The sequence below is a fragment of the Trichoplusia ni genome, chromosome 2, assembly GCF_003590095.1.
Source record: "Trichoplusia ni isolate ovarian cell line Hi5 chromosome 2, tn1, whole genome shotgun sequence".
Lineage (NCBI taxonomy): Eukaryota > Metazoa > Arthropoda > Insecta > Lepidoptera > Noctuidae > Trichoplusia > Trichoplusia ni.
This window is the reverse complement of record NC_039479.1, coordinates 3,576,804-3,597,363: the sequence shown is the minus strand read 5'-3', so window position 1 is coordinate 3,597,363 and position 20,560 is coordinate 3,576,804. Positions and strand designations below refer to the sequence as shown.

General features: G+C 35.3%; 2 protein-coding genes across 2 annotated transcripts; one reads left to right on the top strand and one right to left on the bottom strand.

Annotated features, from left to right (window-relative positions):
- Positions 1–236: 236 nt before the first annotated feature.
- LOC113503968 (alpha-amylase 2-like) lies at positions 237–5,746 on the bottom strand. Its single transcript, XM_026886114.1, has 9 exons — positions 5,689–5,746; positions 5,101–5,274; positions 4,871–5,022; positions 4,395–4,575; positions 4,066–4,181; positions 3,317–3,824; positions 2,471–2,671; positions 1,912–2,073; positions 237–361 (listed from the first exon to the last, which is right to left on the bottom strand). The coding sequence occupies exons 1-9, from the start codon at positions 5,689–5,691 to the stop codon at positions 350–352; spliced, it is 1,509 nt and encodes a 502-aa protein (XP_026741915.1). The 5' UTR covers positions 5,692–5,746; the 3' UTR covers positions 237–349.
- Positions 5,747–8,722: 2,976 nt separating this feature from the next.
- On the top strand, positions 8,723–15,376 carry LOC113503957 (protein twisted gastrulation-like). The gene is given in 5 exon segments (XM_026886105.1): positions 8,723–9,407; positions 9,737–9,943; positions 11,786–11,899; positions 12,648–12,738; positions 13,526–15,376. Coding segments are annotated over 5 exon segments (723 nt in total). The 5' UTR covers positions 8,723–9,205; the 3' UTR covers positions 13,635–15,376.
- Positions 15,377–20,560: the final 5,184 nt, after the last annotated feature.

Sequence of the window (20,560 nt, the reverse complement as noted above, 5' to 3'; positions counted from 1 at the left end):
CATTGTTGACTTGTTTTGACTAACATAAATATGTTATTGGAAGCTCTTAGGCTATTACGCATTCTTGTGTAATAAGAACAGAGTATGAACCTACCTGATTTTTTTATTGGTAGAGGTGGACTATTAACTTAACGGACACTGGACAGGTATTAAAACCTTATTTTAGATCTGTGGTGAATACTGATTGTTGAAGTAATGGAAAGCAAGTCTATAATTTAATAAGAAAAAAACAAACACAAAATGTACTGTATATTTTATTAAAAAAAAGTATAAAATATGATTCCCGGCTATTTCATGTTGATTATACAGACTGAAAGCCAGTGCTTGCTGATAGCGAAGTACTTTCTCCTTAAAGTCGGCTCTGAAAAAAGTAAGAATATGATGTTAAATAATAGATCATATTATAGTATAGTCATTAGCGTCTCGTTTGCACAACTGTAATAGTCTTATCTTGAGAGGTGGAGGCAGACCCTCGGAAGTAAGAGCTATCCCAGGACACTGGCTTAGAGACGTAAGAAGTAAAAATGGCCTGGGGTGTTTTTGGTCGGTGAAAGTCTAACAAATCCCCACGTTACGCCCTCGACCTGGGATGAAGTCATTACAGTTTCACCCCTGAAAAATTTAATGTCGTCAAAATAATTTGTAGGTCGTGTTGTGTAGAGTCGGCAACAAGGCATAAATTAACATACCACTGCTTAAAATATTATTTTTAACGCTCGTGTATTTGCTCAGAACAGTAATGACCTTGCCCAAGACATTGAAAGTAAACTCAAATACATAAGGATGTTTATTGGTGTAACTACTCTACGATTCTCTTATAAAACGTGTTTAAACAGACTCATCATGTTAAAAACTACATCTTTGTGGGGAAATGAAAATTTTCCTTGAAAAAAATGAGAAAATATTCTTAAATATTTCTAAAGAAGATAGGGAATTGTAATAAAAAGTCTAATTAGTCTGTAAAACAGATTTCAAAAAAATATTGGAAACGTTTTCTATAATCAATTAAAAATACGAAGATGAATCGTCATCAAAGATGGAAAACTTATGGAAGTGGGGATTCTGACGCCATTTGTCGGTGTAAAAAAAACTCGGATTCATTATTGATTTCTAAACTAAGAAAATGAATAGGTGTAGGTACGTATAGTGCAAAATATCATCCTTAATTTCCGGTACTCAAGAAGTTAGCAGATATAGTCACACAAGAGTCGGCACTCTAGACTTGATAAAGCAACATTGTAAACTTTTTGTATTGTACTAATGGCTACAATACTTGTAAAGTGGTATGGTCACGCAACTGTTGCACTTGTATTAATGATCTTTTAATGATGTGACCTCCATGCACCATACTCCACTTTAGTTGTTCTGTACCTTCAGGTTTTGAAGATTGTACTATACAATGTTGAGAGATCAATACTTAGGCAGGTGAAGTAATGAATGCTGCCATAGTCCGTAGTAAATACATAGCTAGCTAAAGACCTATTTTATTATTATGTGCAGTAGTGCACCTTTACGAGTAATTTTCAGTCTTGCAACAATGCTCTGTATGGATAGCCTAGTGGTATAGGTCGTTACTCCGAACCCGCTGTGCGTGACAAGTTACGGGTTCGATTCTAGCCTCGGATTTTTTTGTGTGATCTACAAATACTTGTCTTGAGTCTTTAGAATAGAATGGAATAGAACTTTATTTGCTAAGAATGCAGGTACATACAAATAGGATGGAAAATAACATAAAACAGAACCGTGTACATTCTGCCTTGAAGGCATGCAAATACACTATATTATAGTACTTTGTACATTTGATTTATATTTTTATGGAACCCCCCACTACACAAGTTCACACACTTCTTTTTAATCAATTTCAAGACTTATCACGTCGCATCTGCTTCATTAAAAAGAAAATGAACTAACCTCAGGTCCAACATGTATGGCTAACATCATATCGTAGTCGTTGGCTCCGACGGATATATGCGCGCGGCCATCATTGCCCACGGTGACGGTCTTGCCCTGGCAGGAGTTGCCTACCTTGTTGCCTGAGATGACGTCACAGTACCTGCCCGCTGGTAGGCAAGTCTGGGGACCAAAATAACTAAATATAGATCTTTTTGCAAGATATTAGTGGTGGTTTGACTCTATCTGGTATCTGGTAATGGAATTCTTCTAAATAATCATCGGCCTAGCGTGCCGGGACCCACAATTTAACGTGCCTTCCGAAACATGGAGGAACTCGTTATGACAAAGATGGTCACCCATCTACAGACCAACCGCGTCAAACTGTGATCGATTCATTTATGCAATTATGGCTTAACCACGAACCTCCTGGAATTCTTCTAAACTTTTTGGCCTAAAAAATCCAACTAAGTAGCACGTAAAACACATTAAAGATGGAGAAACGAATAGAGTGGGGTTTTTATTATCTGTGGGTAATTGTGGGAAAGCTAATAAAAAAATGAGTATTGAATCCTTGTACCTGTAAATTCTGGTTCAAGTCCCAGTAATCATTGTTAAAGGCGATAAACGCATTCCCTCCTCTGCAGAAGGCGATCTGGTTGCTGGCGTTGTCCCACCAATCGTTAACCCCGGTGTTGCCAGCCGCGTTCCTGAAGCCGACCATGGCCGCGATCTGACGCCATCTGTGCTGACATACCCAGCCGTTGCCGCAAGAACCATCCTAGTTATAAAAAATAAAAGTTTGTGTTAAACTGTGATGACTCTAGTTGATTATGAAATCAATAGGGATATTGACGGTATTTTATAAGTCTACTTCCATTTAGTCCAGCAGGTTGATAATATACACGTTTTTCTGAAGATCAAATTGTTGATTGGCAAGGGAGAGGATGCTAAGACATAAATTGTAATAAGAAGTGACGTCACGCATGTTTTCTATTCGTTGTCTGCATAAGTTTATGTTTTCGGGACACAATAAATTATTTTGTTTAGTAAATCATTAATTTACCCTACGTCAACGTGACGGGAATTTGATCAAATATATGAACCCCGAAAGTGACTTAATTGTTTATATCAAAAATAAGTATTAAAGGCAAACCGTTCTAGGTCTCCAATAACTAACACGCATTTATATGTATTACAAGTAAGTTAAAATTCGAGAATAATGTCCGAAAAACCTGTTATCCATTTTTTATTTCTCTTTGTTAAAAAATAAGATTTAGATTGAATAACAAACTGGTTTGGTCCACAAGCAGTTCCGTATCAATAGATTTAATAACTTGTTTCATGTAGAGACGTCATGAATACACTCAAAATGTCATATTAAGTTATCTTCTTCTTCTTGTGAATAATGTACAAGGATACTTACAGAATTGATAGCGGGAGAAATTATATTGCCGTTGTTGTCCATCGGAGGTCCAACCTCAGAGTCCCAGAATTGGAAACTGCTCATGATCTGTGGCTCTCCATAAGGATGAGCTAACAAGAACGCTATAGCACCCTTGTACATGCGAGGCTCCTTATAAGTCAGGATGCCGCCTCCTCCGCCGTGACCTCTCTCATTATCATGGTTGTCGATGAAGGTTAAAGCATCTTCGTGAGCCAGTAGGGCCCATTGGGGACCCCAAGAGGACAACCAGCGAAGTTGATTGCCCCCTCTGAATGCGTTACTCAGTTCTAGTCCCACTTTGAACTCGGTAACAACTCCTAATGGCGTGTATTCGTCTCGGCTGATGGCTTCGTTGCCGTAGTCTATGACCTCCTGGTAGATGTAAGGCCTTGCGTTTGAAGGAAAGCCGTGATCAGTGTTCAGGTTGTGGAGGCGGTCGTAAATGACGCGAAGGTCTTGGGGCCACATGTGTTTTGCGGCGTCGATCCTTTGAAGAAACGAAGGATTTATAAATTTCTCAGGCTCTGACATAATTTATTTGCCATCGATTTACTTAATCAGGAGAAGAAATGAAGTTAGTCAATTCCGTAATAGATAGTTCAGTTCTAAATTGAGAAAATATGATATATTTAATGCATACTTTTCGGCCTACTTCTGATGGCGACACCTACGCATAATTCAGTTTCCAAATACATGTTTTAGAGTATAAATGTAGTCAGACAAATTACCTGAATCCAGCAACACCAAGATCGATTAGATCGTTCATGAAATCGACGATCATCTTCCTAACATGTTCGTCTGCCTGGTTAAGGTCCTTTAGACCGACCAGTTCACAATTACGGACCTGAAAGAAGGCTTTTTTTCGTTTAAAAAAACTCACTTTAAATAGATTCGCTTATTTGGGCAATGTTAATAATTTGTAGTTGGAATTTTTGCAATCGTACCGGTTAAGTGGTTTTTAATGTTTTTACTAATAAATTGATCCTCAGCGGCAGACAGAGTTGTCGGTAGCCAACAAAACCGTTACTAAACAAATACCCCGTCCCAGTTGACTCACCCTCCACGCATTATTAGCGTAGTCAATATCATCGATGACGCAGTGAGGCCAGTTGAAGTGTTCCCGTCTGAATGGGACTGCCGGGTAGTCCCAGTTGGAGAACACGGCAGTGCTGCCAGCTGTACCAACGTTCTCTGGGGGCTCTCCTGTCATGTGGTTTATGACTGCATCCACGTAGATCCTGAGCCAGGTAGAGTCAAGTTGAAAACGAAATCACATGTAAACGAAATAAATAGATGCAAGATTTAATACCTGAATCTAGGTAAGCCAGGCTACTTTTTAATATCAACCTAAGCTATTCATTTATTAACTGCTGATAAAGGCTTCACCCAAATTTCAGCACCATGAACAAGCCTAGATCGTAAAATCCGTTAGTTAGCTTGCATTGAGGACAAAACCTTATCAAACCGCATTATTAACTCACAAAAAATTGTATAAGTAAATGTAGTATCTAATTTTATGATTTATTGATCTACCTGACGCCAGCTGAGTTGCATCGCCTCAGCATGTTAGCAAACTGTTGCCGATCCCCGGAGCGGGTCACCAGTTTATAAGACATCGGCTGGTAACGCTCCCACCAAGGACGGTTGTACGTCCATAGCACCACATTTTCGTTGGGTGGTGAAATCTATTAAATACAAAAATATTCTTAATGTACTCGTACATCTTTATCAGAATAAATTAGTTAATTTTAGCTTTTTAATACCTGAATACCGCCATATCCTCTGGGCCCAAGAAACCTCTCGCATTCATCAGCGATATCATCCCACTTCCATTCAAAGAGGTGCACGTTTACCGACCTCCCTGGTGCATAGTGGGGGTTCTTATAGGCTGTTACGCCTGCGGCCACTGCCACTAGCCCCAAAAATAGTGCCAGCCGCTATAAAAAAAAACATGATATACCTACTTTTGAGCAGAAAGAATGTTCTAGAATTTAAGTAAGGATTCTACAGTTCTACTTCTAGATTGCAAATGAGATTAAAGTGCGATTGCTCCGCATGTATGCGAAATGCGCGACGACAAAACCACAAAAATGTGACGGGCGAAAGCCCATGGGACTCACAGTAATTTATTTTATTATCTGTTTTTCTTTTTTCAGAACTACTATACACAATCGAGCCGAAAAAATAAAATCAAAGGAGTAAAACTGTAACACATGCAATGGCCAAAAGGCATAATTCTGCTGTTTCTGATTTAATAAACAATAATCTGAGTAATTAGTTATAATTGACTTGGTAAATACATGTCTATAAATCATTTCATGATTTATTTTACAACGCGGCTATTTACTCACCATGATCGCGTTATGAACTTGAGAAGACGCCTTGTATAACTAATTGTAATTATTTAACCCTAGAAGATAGTCTGCGTAAAATTGACGCATGCATTCTTGAAATATTGCTCTCTCTTTCTAAATAGCGCGAATCCGTCGCTGTGCGTTTAGGACATCTCAGTCGCCGCTTGGAGCTCCCGTGAGGCGTGCTTGTCAATGCGGTAAGTGTCACTGATTTTGAACTATAACGACCGCGTGAGTCAAAATGACGCATGATTATCTTTTACGTGACTTTTAAGATTTAACTCATACGATAATTATATTGTTATTTCATGTTCTACTTACGTGATAACTTATTATATATATATTTTCTTGTTATAGATATCGTGACTAATATATAATAAAATGGGTAGTTCTTTAGACGATGAGCATATCCTCTCTGCTCTTCTGCAAAGCGATGACGAGCTTGTTGGTGAGGATTCTGACAGTGAAATATCAGATCACGTAAGTGAAGATGACGTCCAGAGCGATACAGAAGAAGCGTTTATAGATGAGGTACATGAAGTGCAGCCAACGTCAAGCGGTAGTGAAATATTAGACGAACAAAATGTTATTGAACAACCAGGTTCTTCATTGGCTTCTAACAAAATCTTGACCTTGCCACAGAGGACTATTAGAGGTAAGAATAAACATTGTTGGTCAACTTCAAAGTCCACGAGGCGTAGCCGAGTCTCTGCACTGAACATTGTCAGATCTCAAAGAGGTCCGACGCGTATGTGCCGCAATATATATGACCCACTTTTATGCTTCAAACTATTTTTTACTGATGAGATAATTTCGGAAATTGTAAAATGGACAAATGCTGAGATATCATTGAAACGTCGGGAATCTATGACAGGTGCTACATTTCGTGACACGAATGAAGATGAAATCTATGCTTTCTTTGGTATTCTGGTAATGACAGCAGTGAGAAAGATAACCACATGTCCACAGATGACCTCTTTGATCGATCTTTGTCAATGGTGTACGTCTCTGTAATGAGTCGTGATCGTTTTGATTTTTTGATACGATGTCTTAGAATGGATGACAAAAGTATACGGCCCACACTTCGAGAAAACGATGTATTTACTCCTGTTAGAAAAATATGGGATCTCTTTATCCATCAGTGCATACAAAATTACACTCCAGGGGCTCATTTGACCATAGATGAACAGTTACTTGGTTTTAGAGGACGGTGTCCGTTTAGGATGTATATCCCAAACAAGCCAAGTAAGTATGGAATAAAAATCCTCATGATGTGTGACAGTGGTACAAAGTATATGATAAATGGAATGCCTTATTTGGGAAGAGGAACACAGACCAACGGAGTACCACTCGGTGAATACTACGTGAAGGAGTTATCAAAGCCTGTGCACGGTAGTTGTCGTAATATTACGTGTGACAATTGGTTCACCTCAATCCCTTTGGCAAAAAACTTACTACAAGAACCGTATAAGTTAACCATTGTGGGAACCGTGCGATCAAACAAACGCGAGATACCGGAAGTACTGAAAAACAGTCGCTCCAGGCCAGTGGGAACATCGATGTTTTGTTTTGACGGACCCCTTACTCTCGTCTCATATAAACCGAAGCCAGCTAAGATGGTATACTTATTATCATCTTGTGATGAGGATGCTTCTATCAACGAAAGTACCGGTAAACCGCAAATGGTTATGTATTATAATCAAACTAAAGGCGGAGTGGACACGCTAGACCAAATGTGTTCTGTGATGACCTGCAGTAGGAAGACGAATAGGTGGCCTATGGCATTATTGTACGGAATGATAAACATTGCCTGCATAAATTCTTTTATTATATACAGCCATAATGTCAGTAGCAAGGGAGAAAAGGTTCAAAGTCGCAAAAAATTTATGAGAAACCTTTACATGAGCCTGACGTCATCGTTTATGCGTAAGCGTTTAGAAGCTCCTACTTTGAAGAGATATTTGCGCGATAATATCTCTAATATTTTGCCAAATGAAGTGCCTGGTACATCAGATGACAGTACTGAAGAGCCAGTAACGAAAAAACGTACTTACTGTACTTACTGCCCCTCTAAAATAAGGCGAAAGGCAAATGCATCGTGCAAAAAATGCAAAAAAGTTATTTGTCGAGAGCATAATATTGATATGTGCCAAAGTTGTTTCTGACTGACTAATAAGTATAATTTGTTTCTATTATGTATAAGTTAAGCTAATTACTTATTTTATAATACAACATGACTGTTTTTAAAGTACAAAATAAGTTTATTTTTGTAAAAGAGAGAATGTTTAAAAGTTTTGTTACTTTATAGAAGAAATTTTGAGTTTTTGTTTTTTTTTAATAAATAAATAAACATAAATAAATAGTTTGTTGAATTTATTATTAGTATGTAAGTGTAAATATAATAAAACTTAATATCTATTCAAATTAATAAATAAACCTCGATATACAGACCGATAAAACACATGCGTCAATTTTACGCATGATTATCTTTAACGTACGTCACAATATGATTATCTTTCTAGGGTTAACTTAGGTCATTTATCTGTTATTTATAGATAAATAAAGTAAAAGTGCTAATCCTATAATTTTATCGCGATGCTTAATTATTATGCCAGCCATATCTTTGATAAGTATTTCAATGTTATTCTACATTTATCTTGGATATTAGATAATTCTTTAATCTTGTTAGTACCCCCGCAAGAAGGTACTAGATAAACATTTCCTAGTATTATTATTAAAGTCAATAGGTATTAGTTTATTAAAAATATTTTTCAAGATTTAATTATTAACACTTAAATTTCGCGCCTACAGCAGCAGCACTGCCACCTTAATGCTCATATAAATGTGTACTACCAGCGCAATAATTGCTGTCGCATATTTTTACCAAAAATTGTTTCTTTATAAAAATACACTGATTATCTAAGTCGAAAACTATTTATTTGTGAATGATGATTATTTTTCTATTCAAAATACGAACTCCTGAGATACGTTATATATTAACCACTCCTCCCCGGAACTAAATGTTATGTCAGTTTTAAACAAATTATTTCTGTTACTTTTTTCCTATATTAAAAGAAACATGAGCAAGATCTTGCTAAAAGACATTGTGCATTTATATATGGGACCCTTTCCCCACTTCCCCCTCCACAAATATTCCAAATCATACAATATTACACTGCCAACACTCGGACAAAACTCCTTTTGCGCCGTCAGTCGTTCACTAGTCGTTCATTCATTCGTACGAATTTTATTTATTCTATGGACTTTTCGTACAACAAAACAAAGTAAACTTTTCTGAGTAGTGAAATAGACGCAAAGGTAGCTTATTTTTAATTTGAAATGTATTTAATGCACATAAATCTTGTAAAATAAACATTAATATACTATAGGTAACTAAAGTAAACTTTATCGTGAAAATATTTAAGGCGTTTTAAATACGTCTACGTAAATTGTTTATATTTACAAAGTACTGAGTGAATTCCTGGTGCTGTGTTTATAAATTAGATTTTTGGAAATGTCTGGAAGAATTTACTTCGTTGTGGCGGTATTATGTATAGTGCCAATAGTATATGCTTGCAACGAGGCGATTTGTGCGAGTGTAGTATCAAAATGTATGCTAACCCAGTCTTGTAAGTGTGACTTGAAAGATTGCTCCTGTTGCAAAGACTGTTTCAACTGTCTCAGCTATTTGTACAGCGAATGTTGCAGTTGTGTTGGTAAGTAGCGTGTTTCTAATAATTTTAAAGAGACTTAATTGTTTTAACACCTACTCCAAGTTCATCAAATTCTTGTTAGTGTACTAATTCAGTGCTCATTGCTATAATTTACTGATATTAATGAAACCCATAATGTTTTAAAGGTCTGAGGTAAGATGCGTATATTATTTCAAATAAATCACATGCAAAGGATGTAATAATTTATTATATTGAAAAACTTTGATAGTTAATTTGTTTTAACACTCAGGGAAATAGAGTAATGACAATTATTTCAGTAATCTTTCTAAAACAATGTATACCAAACAATAACATCTTTATTTCCCCTACAGATATGTGTCCAAAACCGAATGATACACAGACAGAGTTATCAAAGACTTCATATGTGGAGGAATTAGCCGATGGTGTGCCTGGTCTCTTTGCTGCCCTCACCAGTGACCCGGACCCGCAGCAGAGATGGCTGTCTATCACCTACCCTGTAGATATCGACCTGTCGGCATACAGAGCAGTCCCGGAAAAGACTGTGGTGTTCCATTTACGTAAGTTATGTTATTATAATATTCATTAGAATTATTTTTTTTGGGAGAAAAGAGTTGATTCCTTGAGAAAGTCATATGTCTACCTAATTAATTTTTATGTTCAAAGAACATAAAATATTATCATATAGAAATATAAAAAGATTTGACAAGTTTTGACTACATGGATAGCTGAGGGTGTAGATCAACACACCAAACCCGTGAATTTAATTTGATCCCTGATTACAACACATATTTTTGTGAACCATGATGTTTAGTCCGAATCCGTAAACCCCCTGTGACTCAAGGATTAAACTCCTATATGCAGGAGTTGTGTCTGTATTGTCTCACTTTTAATCAATTTACAGAAATTAAAAGGAAATCATATTTAATAAAATGATTGCTTATAAAAGCTATATAAAACTAAGTTATTGAGTAAACACATTTCATGAGTCACAGTATAAGATCCACAAGTGTTTGTGTTGATTACCACTCCTATTAATTTGCATTAATTATGAAGATTATGTTCATATCAGATTACTCTAACATCTGTGTATAAAGTTACCATTCATCTATACTTAATTAGCTTTGTCTCACTAGGGGGCCACTGAATGTCTTGAATAATATGTAAGCTGTGCCTATACCTGATAAATAAAAAAAAATATTATAAATGTGAAAATGTATGTTTGGATGTTTGTTACTCAATCACGCAAAAACGGCAGAACGGATTTGGATGAAATTTGACATGGAAAAGAACCTAGGCTATCTTTATCCCGATTTTTGAAATAGTTCCCGAGGGAAAATTGAAAAGGTGTGGAAAAGCTATAAGATCACTAAGGGGATGTATTTCCATGGAAACGGGGACCACCGAACGCTGTAAACTGAAGTCCACGCAGACGGAATCGCGGGCAACAGCTAGTAATAAATAAACGAAACGTTGTTGGTATCTCTGTCATCGTATGTATTGTTTGTTTTTATTTATCGATTCTCCTCCCGCCGTTACCGTTTTTAGTTAGGTAAGTAATTAGGTATTAGAGCCCTCTTTAGTGTGAAACATTAACTAAGTATTTTATACGATATGTTACAGGTGGTTCCACGACGGATGCTGTGAATGTGTTGGAGATAAATGCTTGTCTTACGGGATCAACGAAAGCAGGTAAATAAGTGATTTTAAATTATTATAAATCGATGACGTGTGTAAAAAAAAAAATCCTCTATATGTACCATAATTCATTATTTCAAGTTAAAAAGTCATGAAAATCAGTCAGATATTAATATAATTTTGACTACATAACCTCTTTATAAAGTCGGCTAAGAATCTGCGAATCAAATATTTCTAAACATAAGTGAACCAACAGTTCAAGAATATAATGAAAGGCAGACAAGTTTGCAAAGACACCTGCGTAACGAGGTCGACATTAACATTAATATTAAACACGAGTGTGCGCGTGCGCATCGATGACATATCGTGTTACGACAGGTGTTGCCAATCAATTATATTATGAATAATTCGGGAAATTAATAAGTTAGATATGTTTTATAATATTATTACTTTAGTTCTAATAGAGAAAGATTATGTGATTCTGCAGAAACTTGTTTTCTATGTATTTAGTAGTAGTCAATTATGATTTGTCATACGAAATTGTAAAGTCAATGCTTGTGTGACAGTACTAAACAATTTTATAAATTGTTTACGCTTACTCTTCTATACATATTTTTAACATTAATTTTGTGTGCCCCATGACTCCATGATCACATATTATCACTTACTATTATGTCTATTTTTATTGAGTAACATTGATATTAAACGTCTCATTATTATTTTCAAACGTTTTGATTTTATTAACGAACAGTTTTTCTTCTCAGAAAGCGTTGAGCAGAGTCGAGCCGTGAACCACGTCTGGTAACGCTAACTGCACGTGGCCTACATGTCGCAATGCATGTCTTGTACAATGCCGGCGAGCTGCCGGTCCATAGGGCGCTAATAGTTAAAGGTAAGCTTACTAAATAACGCTACGGTACTCACGCGTATTGATCGGGACTGCCCGACTATTTCGACTCGCGACTCCGCTGCGTCAGTTCATGATTAAGGACCCCGGTTGGGTTCGAAACTAGTCGGGCACTCCCGATAAATACGCATGAGTAAATCTTTCCCAAACCATCATTAAATAATGAATCAGTCAACCAAAGGAAAAGGAATAAGCGATACATAAACGTTTATTGGTTTACAGAGTGATTGTGAACAATAATGTTTTGTAAAAACTACTGTAGACCATTTTAATTTTAAAATCATTGGGTTTCCTCATTTTATCCGTAGTTATATTATAAATGTGAAAATGTGGATGTTTGGATGTTTGTTACTCAATCACGCAAAAACGGCAGAACGGATTTGGATGAAATTTGACATGGAAAAGAACCTAGGCTATCTTTTATCCCGATTTTTGAAATAGTTCCCGAGGGAAAATTGAAAAGGTGTGGAAAAGCTATAAGATCACTAAGGGGATGTATTTCCATGGAAACGGGGACCACCGAACGCTGTAAACTGAAGTCCACGCAGACGGAATCGCGGGCAACAGCTAGTAATAAATAAACGAAACGTTGTTGGTATCTCTGTCATCGTATGTATTTGTTTGTTTTTTATTTATCGATTCTCCTCCCGCCGTTACCGTTTTTAGTTAGGTAAGTAATTAGGTATTAGAGCCCTCTTTAGTGTGAAACATTAACTAAGTATTTTATACGATATGTTACAGGTGGTTCCACGACGGATGCTGTGAATGTGTTGGAGATAAATGCTTGTCTTACGGGATCAACGAAAGCAGGTAAATAAGTGATTTTAAATTATTATAAATCGATGACGTGTGTAAAAAAAAAAATCCTCTATATGTACCATAATTCATTATTTCAAGTTAAAAAGTCATGAAAATCAGTCAGATATTAATATAATTTTGACTACATAACCTCTTTATAAAGTCGGCTAAGAATCTGCGAATCAAATATTTCTAAACATAAGTGAACCAACAGTTCAAGAATATAATGAAAGGCAGACAAGTTTGCAAAGACACCTGCGTAACGAGGTCGACATTAACATAATATTAAACACGAGTGTGCGCGTGCGCATCGATGACATATCGTGTTACGAACAGGTGTTGCCAATCAATTATATTATGAATAATTCGGGGAAATTAATAAGTTAGATATGTTTTATAATATTATTACTTTAGTTCTAATAGAGTAAAGATTATGTGATTTCTGCAGAAACTTGTTTTCTATGTATTTAGTAGTAGTCAATTATGATTTGTCAATACGAAATTGTAAAGTCAATGCTTGTGTGACAGTACTAAACAATTTTATAAATTGTTTACGCTTACTCTTCTATACATATTTTTTAACATTAATTTTGTGTGCCCCATGACTCCATGAGTCACATATTATCACTTTACTATTATGTCTATTTTTTATTAGTAACATTGTTAAAACATAAACCTCATTAAAACTCTTCAAAAACGTGGATTTTCTTAATTCGATCACTATGTTTTCTTACTACAAAATCAGTTTATCAGACACCTTATTTAAACAGTCTAATAACTAAACTCTCAACTTTTACAGATGCCTAGCGTGTCCCGGTGGCAAGGAGACTGCAGTCAACTCTCTTGATGAGGACCTGACTTACGATGACCTTGACTACGGCGAGGACGTGGAGACACAGTCTGTATAAACCACAAATAATTAACCATTAGACTGTTAGACTACGTAGTATCAAAATCAACTTTATTACAATGGGTTAGAGTCGATATTACTGTATTCAATAACGTTATTTACAATTGTTTTCTTATAGAAGACGAAAACGAATTGTTTTTACAGCTCTATTTCAAGGTTATAAAGTCGTATTTTCCTTGATTGTAACTAACTTACTGTCTACTTTTTAATGTTGTCAGATAAAACTTATGCGAACATTGCGAACTACAAAATTGAGAAATTATATTTGCAGTCTTATTTGGAGGCACTAAAGTTGATTTTTGCTAATGGTCTCACTTTTCAATTGTCTGTCCATGTCTTGTCCACATTCTTATGTAGCCTATTTATTGGGGTTTATATATTTTGCCTTAGTTAATATTATACTCAGAACATTGTAATACATAGAAAAATCGAGAATTAATTAATGTGTATGTTTGTTTATGTATAATAGTTTTAAATATTACTCATTGGTATAATTCTACCACTCAAGAGCTTTAATGCTGAATAAATTTATTTGTAATTTGACGCCATTTCCTGTATGGAATGCTAGAATATGGATAATTCAAGAATCTCTATGAATTAAATATATTATACACAATACATAAATAAAAAGTAAACTTAATATTTGTCTACTTGCCTTAACTAAAGACGGATTCCTAATTAATAACAAAATCAAGAAAAATGAAAGCACTGTTAATAAATATTAATCATTATTATTATTAGATATTCATTTAAAAAATATCTATCGGTCTGAAAAATGCAACGAAAAAAATTTAATTAAAGCTCTTGTGGCGCCATTACTCTTTTTATCTGGTAGTTAAGTAATAAGTCGTTAGTCATAATCTTTGATGTATTTCTTAGCTGTAATACCTCTTAAATGAATTTCCAGTGTTATTTATACTTGCGCCTATTTTATATGTTATAGTTTATTTTTAACTTAAGTGGCTGAACTATCTGAAAGTTCCGCCAACATCAACTGCTTTTATGACTTCTGATTGGTTGTAGAGACAACATGGCGAATAGAAGTACGTAGATATTTCAGCTAGAGGGCTTACCGTGAGCTTACAAAAGGTAAAAAAAGTGGGCAGTGGCGTAGCTTGGGTCACCGTCGCCCAGGGCTGATTCACACCTTGGTGCCCAAATTGGAATCTAAAAAAGCTCGTTTAATTTGTCACGAGCATCGAAATTTAAAATGGTCATTTGCCGACCTCCTGATAGTGGCGCCCGGGGCGGTCCGACCCTCGGCCTCTCCCCCGTCGCTACGCCACTGAAAGTGGGTAAAAGTTCTAAAAGAGGTTTATTATAGGTCAATAATATTGGGGGCCTACCGCCACGTCTTAAAGTAATATTGTTATGAGTCACGCTGTCACGATTCCATAAATATGATAATATTCTTGGACCTTCAAAATCGATAAAAATAAATCGGAGGAAACACGAAACTGATTTAAATATTACTCTTTCACTCAGTCCTCTCTGAGATACTATTAAATTCAAAATTGGCATAATTAATTGTAACAATTTACGCCAAAAATGAATGAGACTCTTAAAGATACTGTAAAAAGCTCATGGGAAACTCTGAACGAGATATGTTGGCCTCAAAAAGGTTCTCAATCCTTTCTCAGCATTATATTCTTCCGTCCCTAACACTAAGTAGTATAGTTGAACAAATTAATAATGCCTGTGTATACAACGTGTTAAAATAGGGATTATGTCGCTTCGAAACATGGAAATTATCTAAAATGCTAATAAAATACACAATATATCATACAAAATTTTCACGCGGTGATCAAAATTTGTATGATCTTGATAGCGATATGTTGGTTTCTACAAAATGCTATTTTAACACGTTGGGTTTTTATATTGTAGATGTAAGCAATTTTATATATTTTTTTACTTTGAGAGATTAGTCCTTAAAGAAATCTCCAAGTGCCAAATGTATTGCTTGTACAAAAGATGCCATTATTTTATATGATATTGACTTTATTATTTGGAGTAAGAATCTCTTTATTAGACAAGAATAATGAAAAAAAATAAAGCAAACAATTAAATCTGAAATCCGTGCCTTCGAGTATTTTCTGTCTAACAAGTAGTGCTAATAAATAGTTTTAATGTTTATTAAACAAGGTAGTTATGTCGTAAAATCTGTCAATAACAGAAATCACGCGATTTTATGATACGGATGCATGTCTTAGTGTCACAGTAGTCATAACTTACTATTCTACAGAACTAAAAGTTATATCTATCTACAGGCCACACCTAGACAAGTTTTTATTCACTGGTGTTAAAACTTAATATATTTTTTTAATGGCATGATTTATGTTTTTGGTCATATTATTGAACATCCTATTCGTATGCCTAAAAAATATTACAATATGACAATTTCGACTAGTATTGTTTTCTGGTGTAGGCCAAAATTTTCGGGAAAAGTTCGAGATTCGGTTTGCAAATAACACTGTATTAATTATCTTTCATTAATGTTTTTCTTATGACAATAGATTGAACAACTATTTAACAATTATAGATATTATCATGAACATAGACATTACGGCAAATCGTCTAATTAGTAATTACGTGCTGATTTAAGACTAAGATCATGGTATTAAACTGTCTTGTCTCAAAAACGTCTTCTATAAAAAAATGAAGGCGCGGACTCCTATAACATAAGTCTCATTGATAAAATCTACAAGAACCGTATCGTGACAAGTCTAGCAAGACAGTTTATCTCACACAAGACAAAACTTTCTGCCTGAGCGAATGAGTAGTTAATTCTAAGTATACTTATCTATGTCACAAACCTCTATACAAGATATTTTTTGTAAAAGATCCTGACCAAAATACATATTTGCCTATTATATTTCCTACAAGATAATGATTTTCTTGTAACGCCATAATTAGTACATAATTTTAATTACTGTAAGTGCCTTTTCGATGTATTTTATTGTTTATACACATTTTATATTTTATAATTGTATTTGTAAAACGTAATAAACGGTATTTTTGTATAAAAACTTGTTTGTTTATTTTATAACTGTTTTTTATTTATAGCAACACAGGTCACTGTTATTCTACAAACATGTATGAAAGGTCTCATCACTTTCTGACATTCAACACAACAAACAAAACACACCCAAAAACTCATTCAAATGAATTTCAAATTAGAATTGTTAACGACACCGATTGTTTAGAACCCCGTTATATAGTTTTACATATTATGTGCCGGTGACATTCACCTAACGTAATAAATGGTAATTAGGCGGGAAACTACCGCTATTGCACCATGATTGTTAAATGTAACATAAATTACAAACATACGAAGTTCAAATGTTGTACGTAAATGTTCAAAATTGAAAATTTAAAGGTTTTTTGCATTTTTTTGCAAAGAAGTGTCAGCACTGTATCAAATATTCTGTAGTTATTAAACTTTTCCATTCACATGTAGATATATATAAAAAAGAAATGTTATTGCTTGAAAAAATAATTCCCATGACAATAAATTTGATAGTCTATGCCAATAATTATAAAAGTATCCAAAGAGGTAAACCATTCCACGTGACATATCCACAAAAAATTGAGATAGCAAAACGCCAAACAGTTCTTGAATACGGACCCCACCGGTCGGCAATACGCCTCGACAACGTATTACTTAGCCTTCCCGATAAGATAGAATCGAAAACATGCCAGATAAGTGTCAAATAATATTACCAAATAATCAACGCGTAATCATGTCTCGGTTTATCTGAAAGACAAATGATACTGAGTACATTTCGCAAGTAGCTGTACTTGAATACAAGGTACTTGCAAAAATTCAGTAGTCATGACGATTTTTGTTTTTTATTTGCAAAATACTGATAGGCAAAGAGACTTATGGAGATAAGTTTTTGCTTTTTAGAGTTTCGTTTTTCTAAAGACGAAAAATAATTCTTGTCGGAGTCCTTTGCGCTATGGGCATCCGCCGTTGTCGCGTTCTTCCGTCAAAGCCATTATAAAATACAGGTCAAAACCCTTTTTATGAGAAACGATCGGCAAAGTTTTATAATAACGGTTTTTTTCTAGGGGACTATACATCTGAAAAAGGAATCAGAACCTATACACAAGAACATCACTTGGGTCTAGGATAAAATTATGAAACTTACGAAGAAGAAATATCTTGGAACACAAGTATATTTATCTGAGACTCCTCAACTTTTCGAAGGATCCTTCAGTTTTGGTGATACGGAACTCTTCTTGAGACCGGCTCGTACATACCTGCATTTTACTATCTTGGATATCGATAAGTAGATATTAAAACGGTTCCTTCAGGTGTAAACTCGTTTGTAAAGCGAACGATATCGTTTAAACACACCTGTTTGTATTTGGCTTAATATATGCATTCAATAGCTTGCTAAGTAGAAGAACCGATTTGATTGGAAGAGTGCCCGAAATAAGGCGATGGGCTCGTCTTTATCAATCGTGTTCATCTACAATTTAATATAATAATAATGCAGCCAATATCAAGTAATTACGAGGGTGCTAATATCTTGATGAATACAGAATGAAATACGACTAAGGTGCCAGTTCAAAGTCCTGGTACCTAACCTTTCCCTTTTCGTTATTTGAGCGAGTATACCAGTGATAGGGTCGCATCGTAAAGACTAAGATCCAAGGAATGGCTCTGACCTTGCGAATGATCCCGTGACACTGCCCCAGAATCTAGAAAGGGTATGTAGTGTGTAGATTAAAGACCCGCCAAATCTGTCCGCAAAATTCGTCCGTCGAAGATAGAAAAGGTTAGCTCTTCACCCCGAAAAGTGGATAGCAATCTTGGAATAAACGACATATAGTAATATCTCACCCTCATCATGAATAGGCTAATTATGATCTCAATCAACATTTTATTTTCAATGGTAAGGCAATATTTCAAAATGTCCTCGAATTAAGATTGGTATCAACTTGTGGTATCTGTTATAACGATCGGCTTGCGTCAAACGATACTACAATTTTACTCAAATACAAGCAGCTATCTTTATAACGCCTCTAAAGATATGATGACAATAAAATGTTTGAAAGAGTTTTAGGCAAAGAGTATTAATACTATGAAGTGACTATTGATACCTTGTGCGAATGCTGTAATATAGGGGAAATACCAGAGGGATCGGAAAATGTCACAATGTGTAATTGTTTGCAATGTGTGCAATGTGTGTTTCTGTTCTAATGTGTCATCAAAACAAATAGAAGACTTCAATTGTTGTTCAATATCGCTTCTTAATTCAGTACTTGAATACAATTCAGGGATTTTTTTACCTTATACAACCTTATACGAAATCTAACTTGTTTTCAGGTTCTGGTCTACGAAAGACTCGTACATCATCATAACAGACCAAAAGCAAACTTGCAGTATTCAAAGCGAGACTCTTAGTTCACGACTACATAAGTCATATTCTGAGTAGAGATGCAGCACAGGTAACTCCCTAGAGTCTGGGGCCTTACCTATAATAGAAGACTTTCTTTTTTAATTTCGCCCTCATTAAATGTATTTTTCATTTCTCACAAATCAGCACAATCAGCCCACCTTTCTATATATTCTGCCCATCTTGTAAGCGGTCTTCCTCTGGTTCTTCTTCCATTTAGCCCAATTCAATGTGTCACCCTTATATGTTGCACCGTTTATCCATCAGTCTTGCCTCATAGCCAGCACATTTCCATTTCACCTTTAGGACATAGTTTAAGGCATCGCATCGGTAGCTTTAGACATTCATATTGAATTATTTACCCTTCAATTTTGTACTCAGGTATGTTTATAAAGAGCACGCGGTTTCAATGTTATGCAACAAAGATATATCAAGCTAATACGTTGCGCGTATTCTGTAGATATATCTAAAACACATTTCATAAATAGCAGAGGCTAGGGCGAGGCCACGTGACAGACATAGAAACAATCATTGATGCGTAGATATTAATAAATTTATTGAACTGGTTCTAATGATATTCAAGTTTCATTTAAATAGCCATGCAATTTATTATTGTTAGTGATTAGTACATTACAGGGCCCAATCCTCCTATTTACAATGGCCGATGAATTAATGGAAGTCGGCTTAAAATGACACTTTTTGTATTCTCTCAAGCATTTTTTCTACACAAAAATTATGGACGGCGCGGAATACATGGTTAAAACAATGAATTCCCAATTATTGTGTTTGCAAAATGCTTAATAGAATATTAATAGTTTCAAATTTAATCCAACTGCCATTAATTCATCGGCCATTGTGAATAGCAGAATCGGGGCTTAGGTATGTTTTGATGTTCTTCAGAAGATAAAATCAACACGTTATATTGTTATAAAAAAGGGTTACTTTTCGTTGTTTCTTAAGGCTCACTACAGGAATAATTATCCAAAATTTACCCGAGACTACCGAAAACCTAGTGGTATTCGTACAAACGTATAAAAATGCTCCAATGTCTTTTGAAATATGCATAAAATTAAGAAAATATTTCATTGATTCGCAGACAAAGAATTTGGCTGTAAATTAGGACGAGCATTTTCTAAAAGCAGAATTTCTACTTATAATTTAAACTACCTACCGAGAAAGTAAATTCTTAGTTTTAAATATGAGCTCTAGAGCTACCTTATTTATTTATCCACATTCTTGTTTAACTACTCATTCGGCTTATTTTAAAGCATCTGTCCTTCAGAAGGTATAAGGAAAAGTAAACACCGAAACAAAAATTATGATAGGATTACCAGATAAACTTTATCAAAACCAGACACTAATCCATGCAATTCTAGGTTCTTGTAAGGTACGAATCCAAGCAGCTGATAAGGTTAGAAACGTGGTAGGGGGTGTAGTGGAGTAGCCGGTGTTAGTCCAGTGTCCAGCGTTGGGAGAGCTTATTGAACTGCACAGTGGAGTGCAGTGGGTATTATTTATA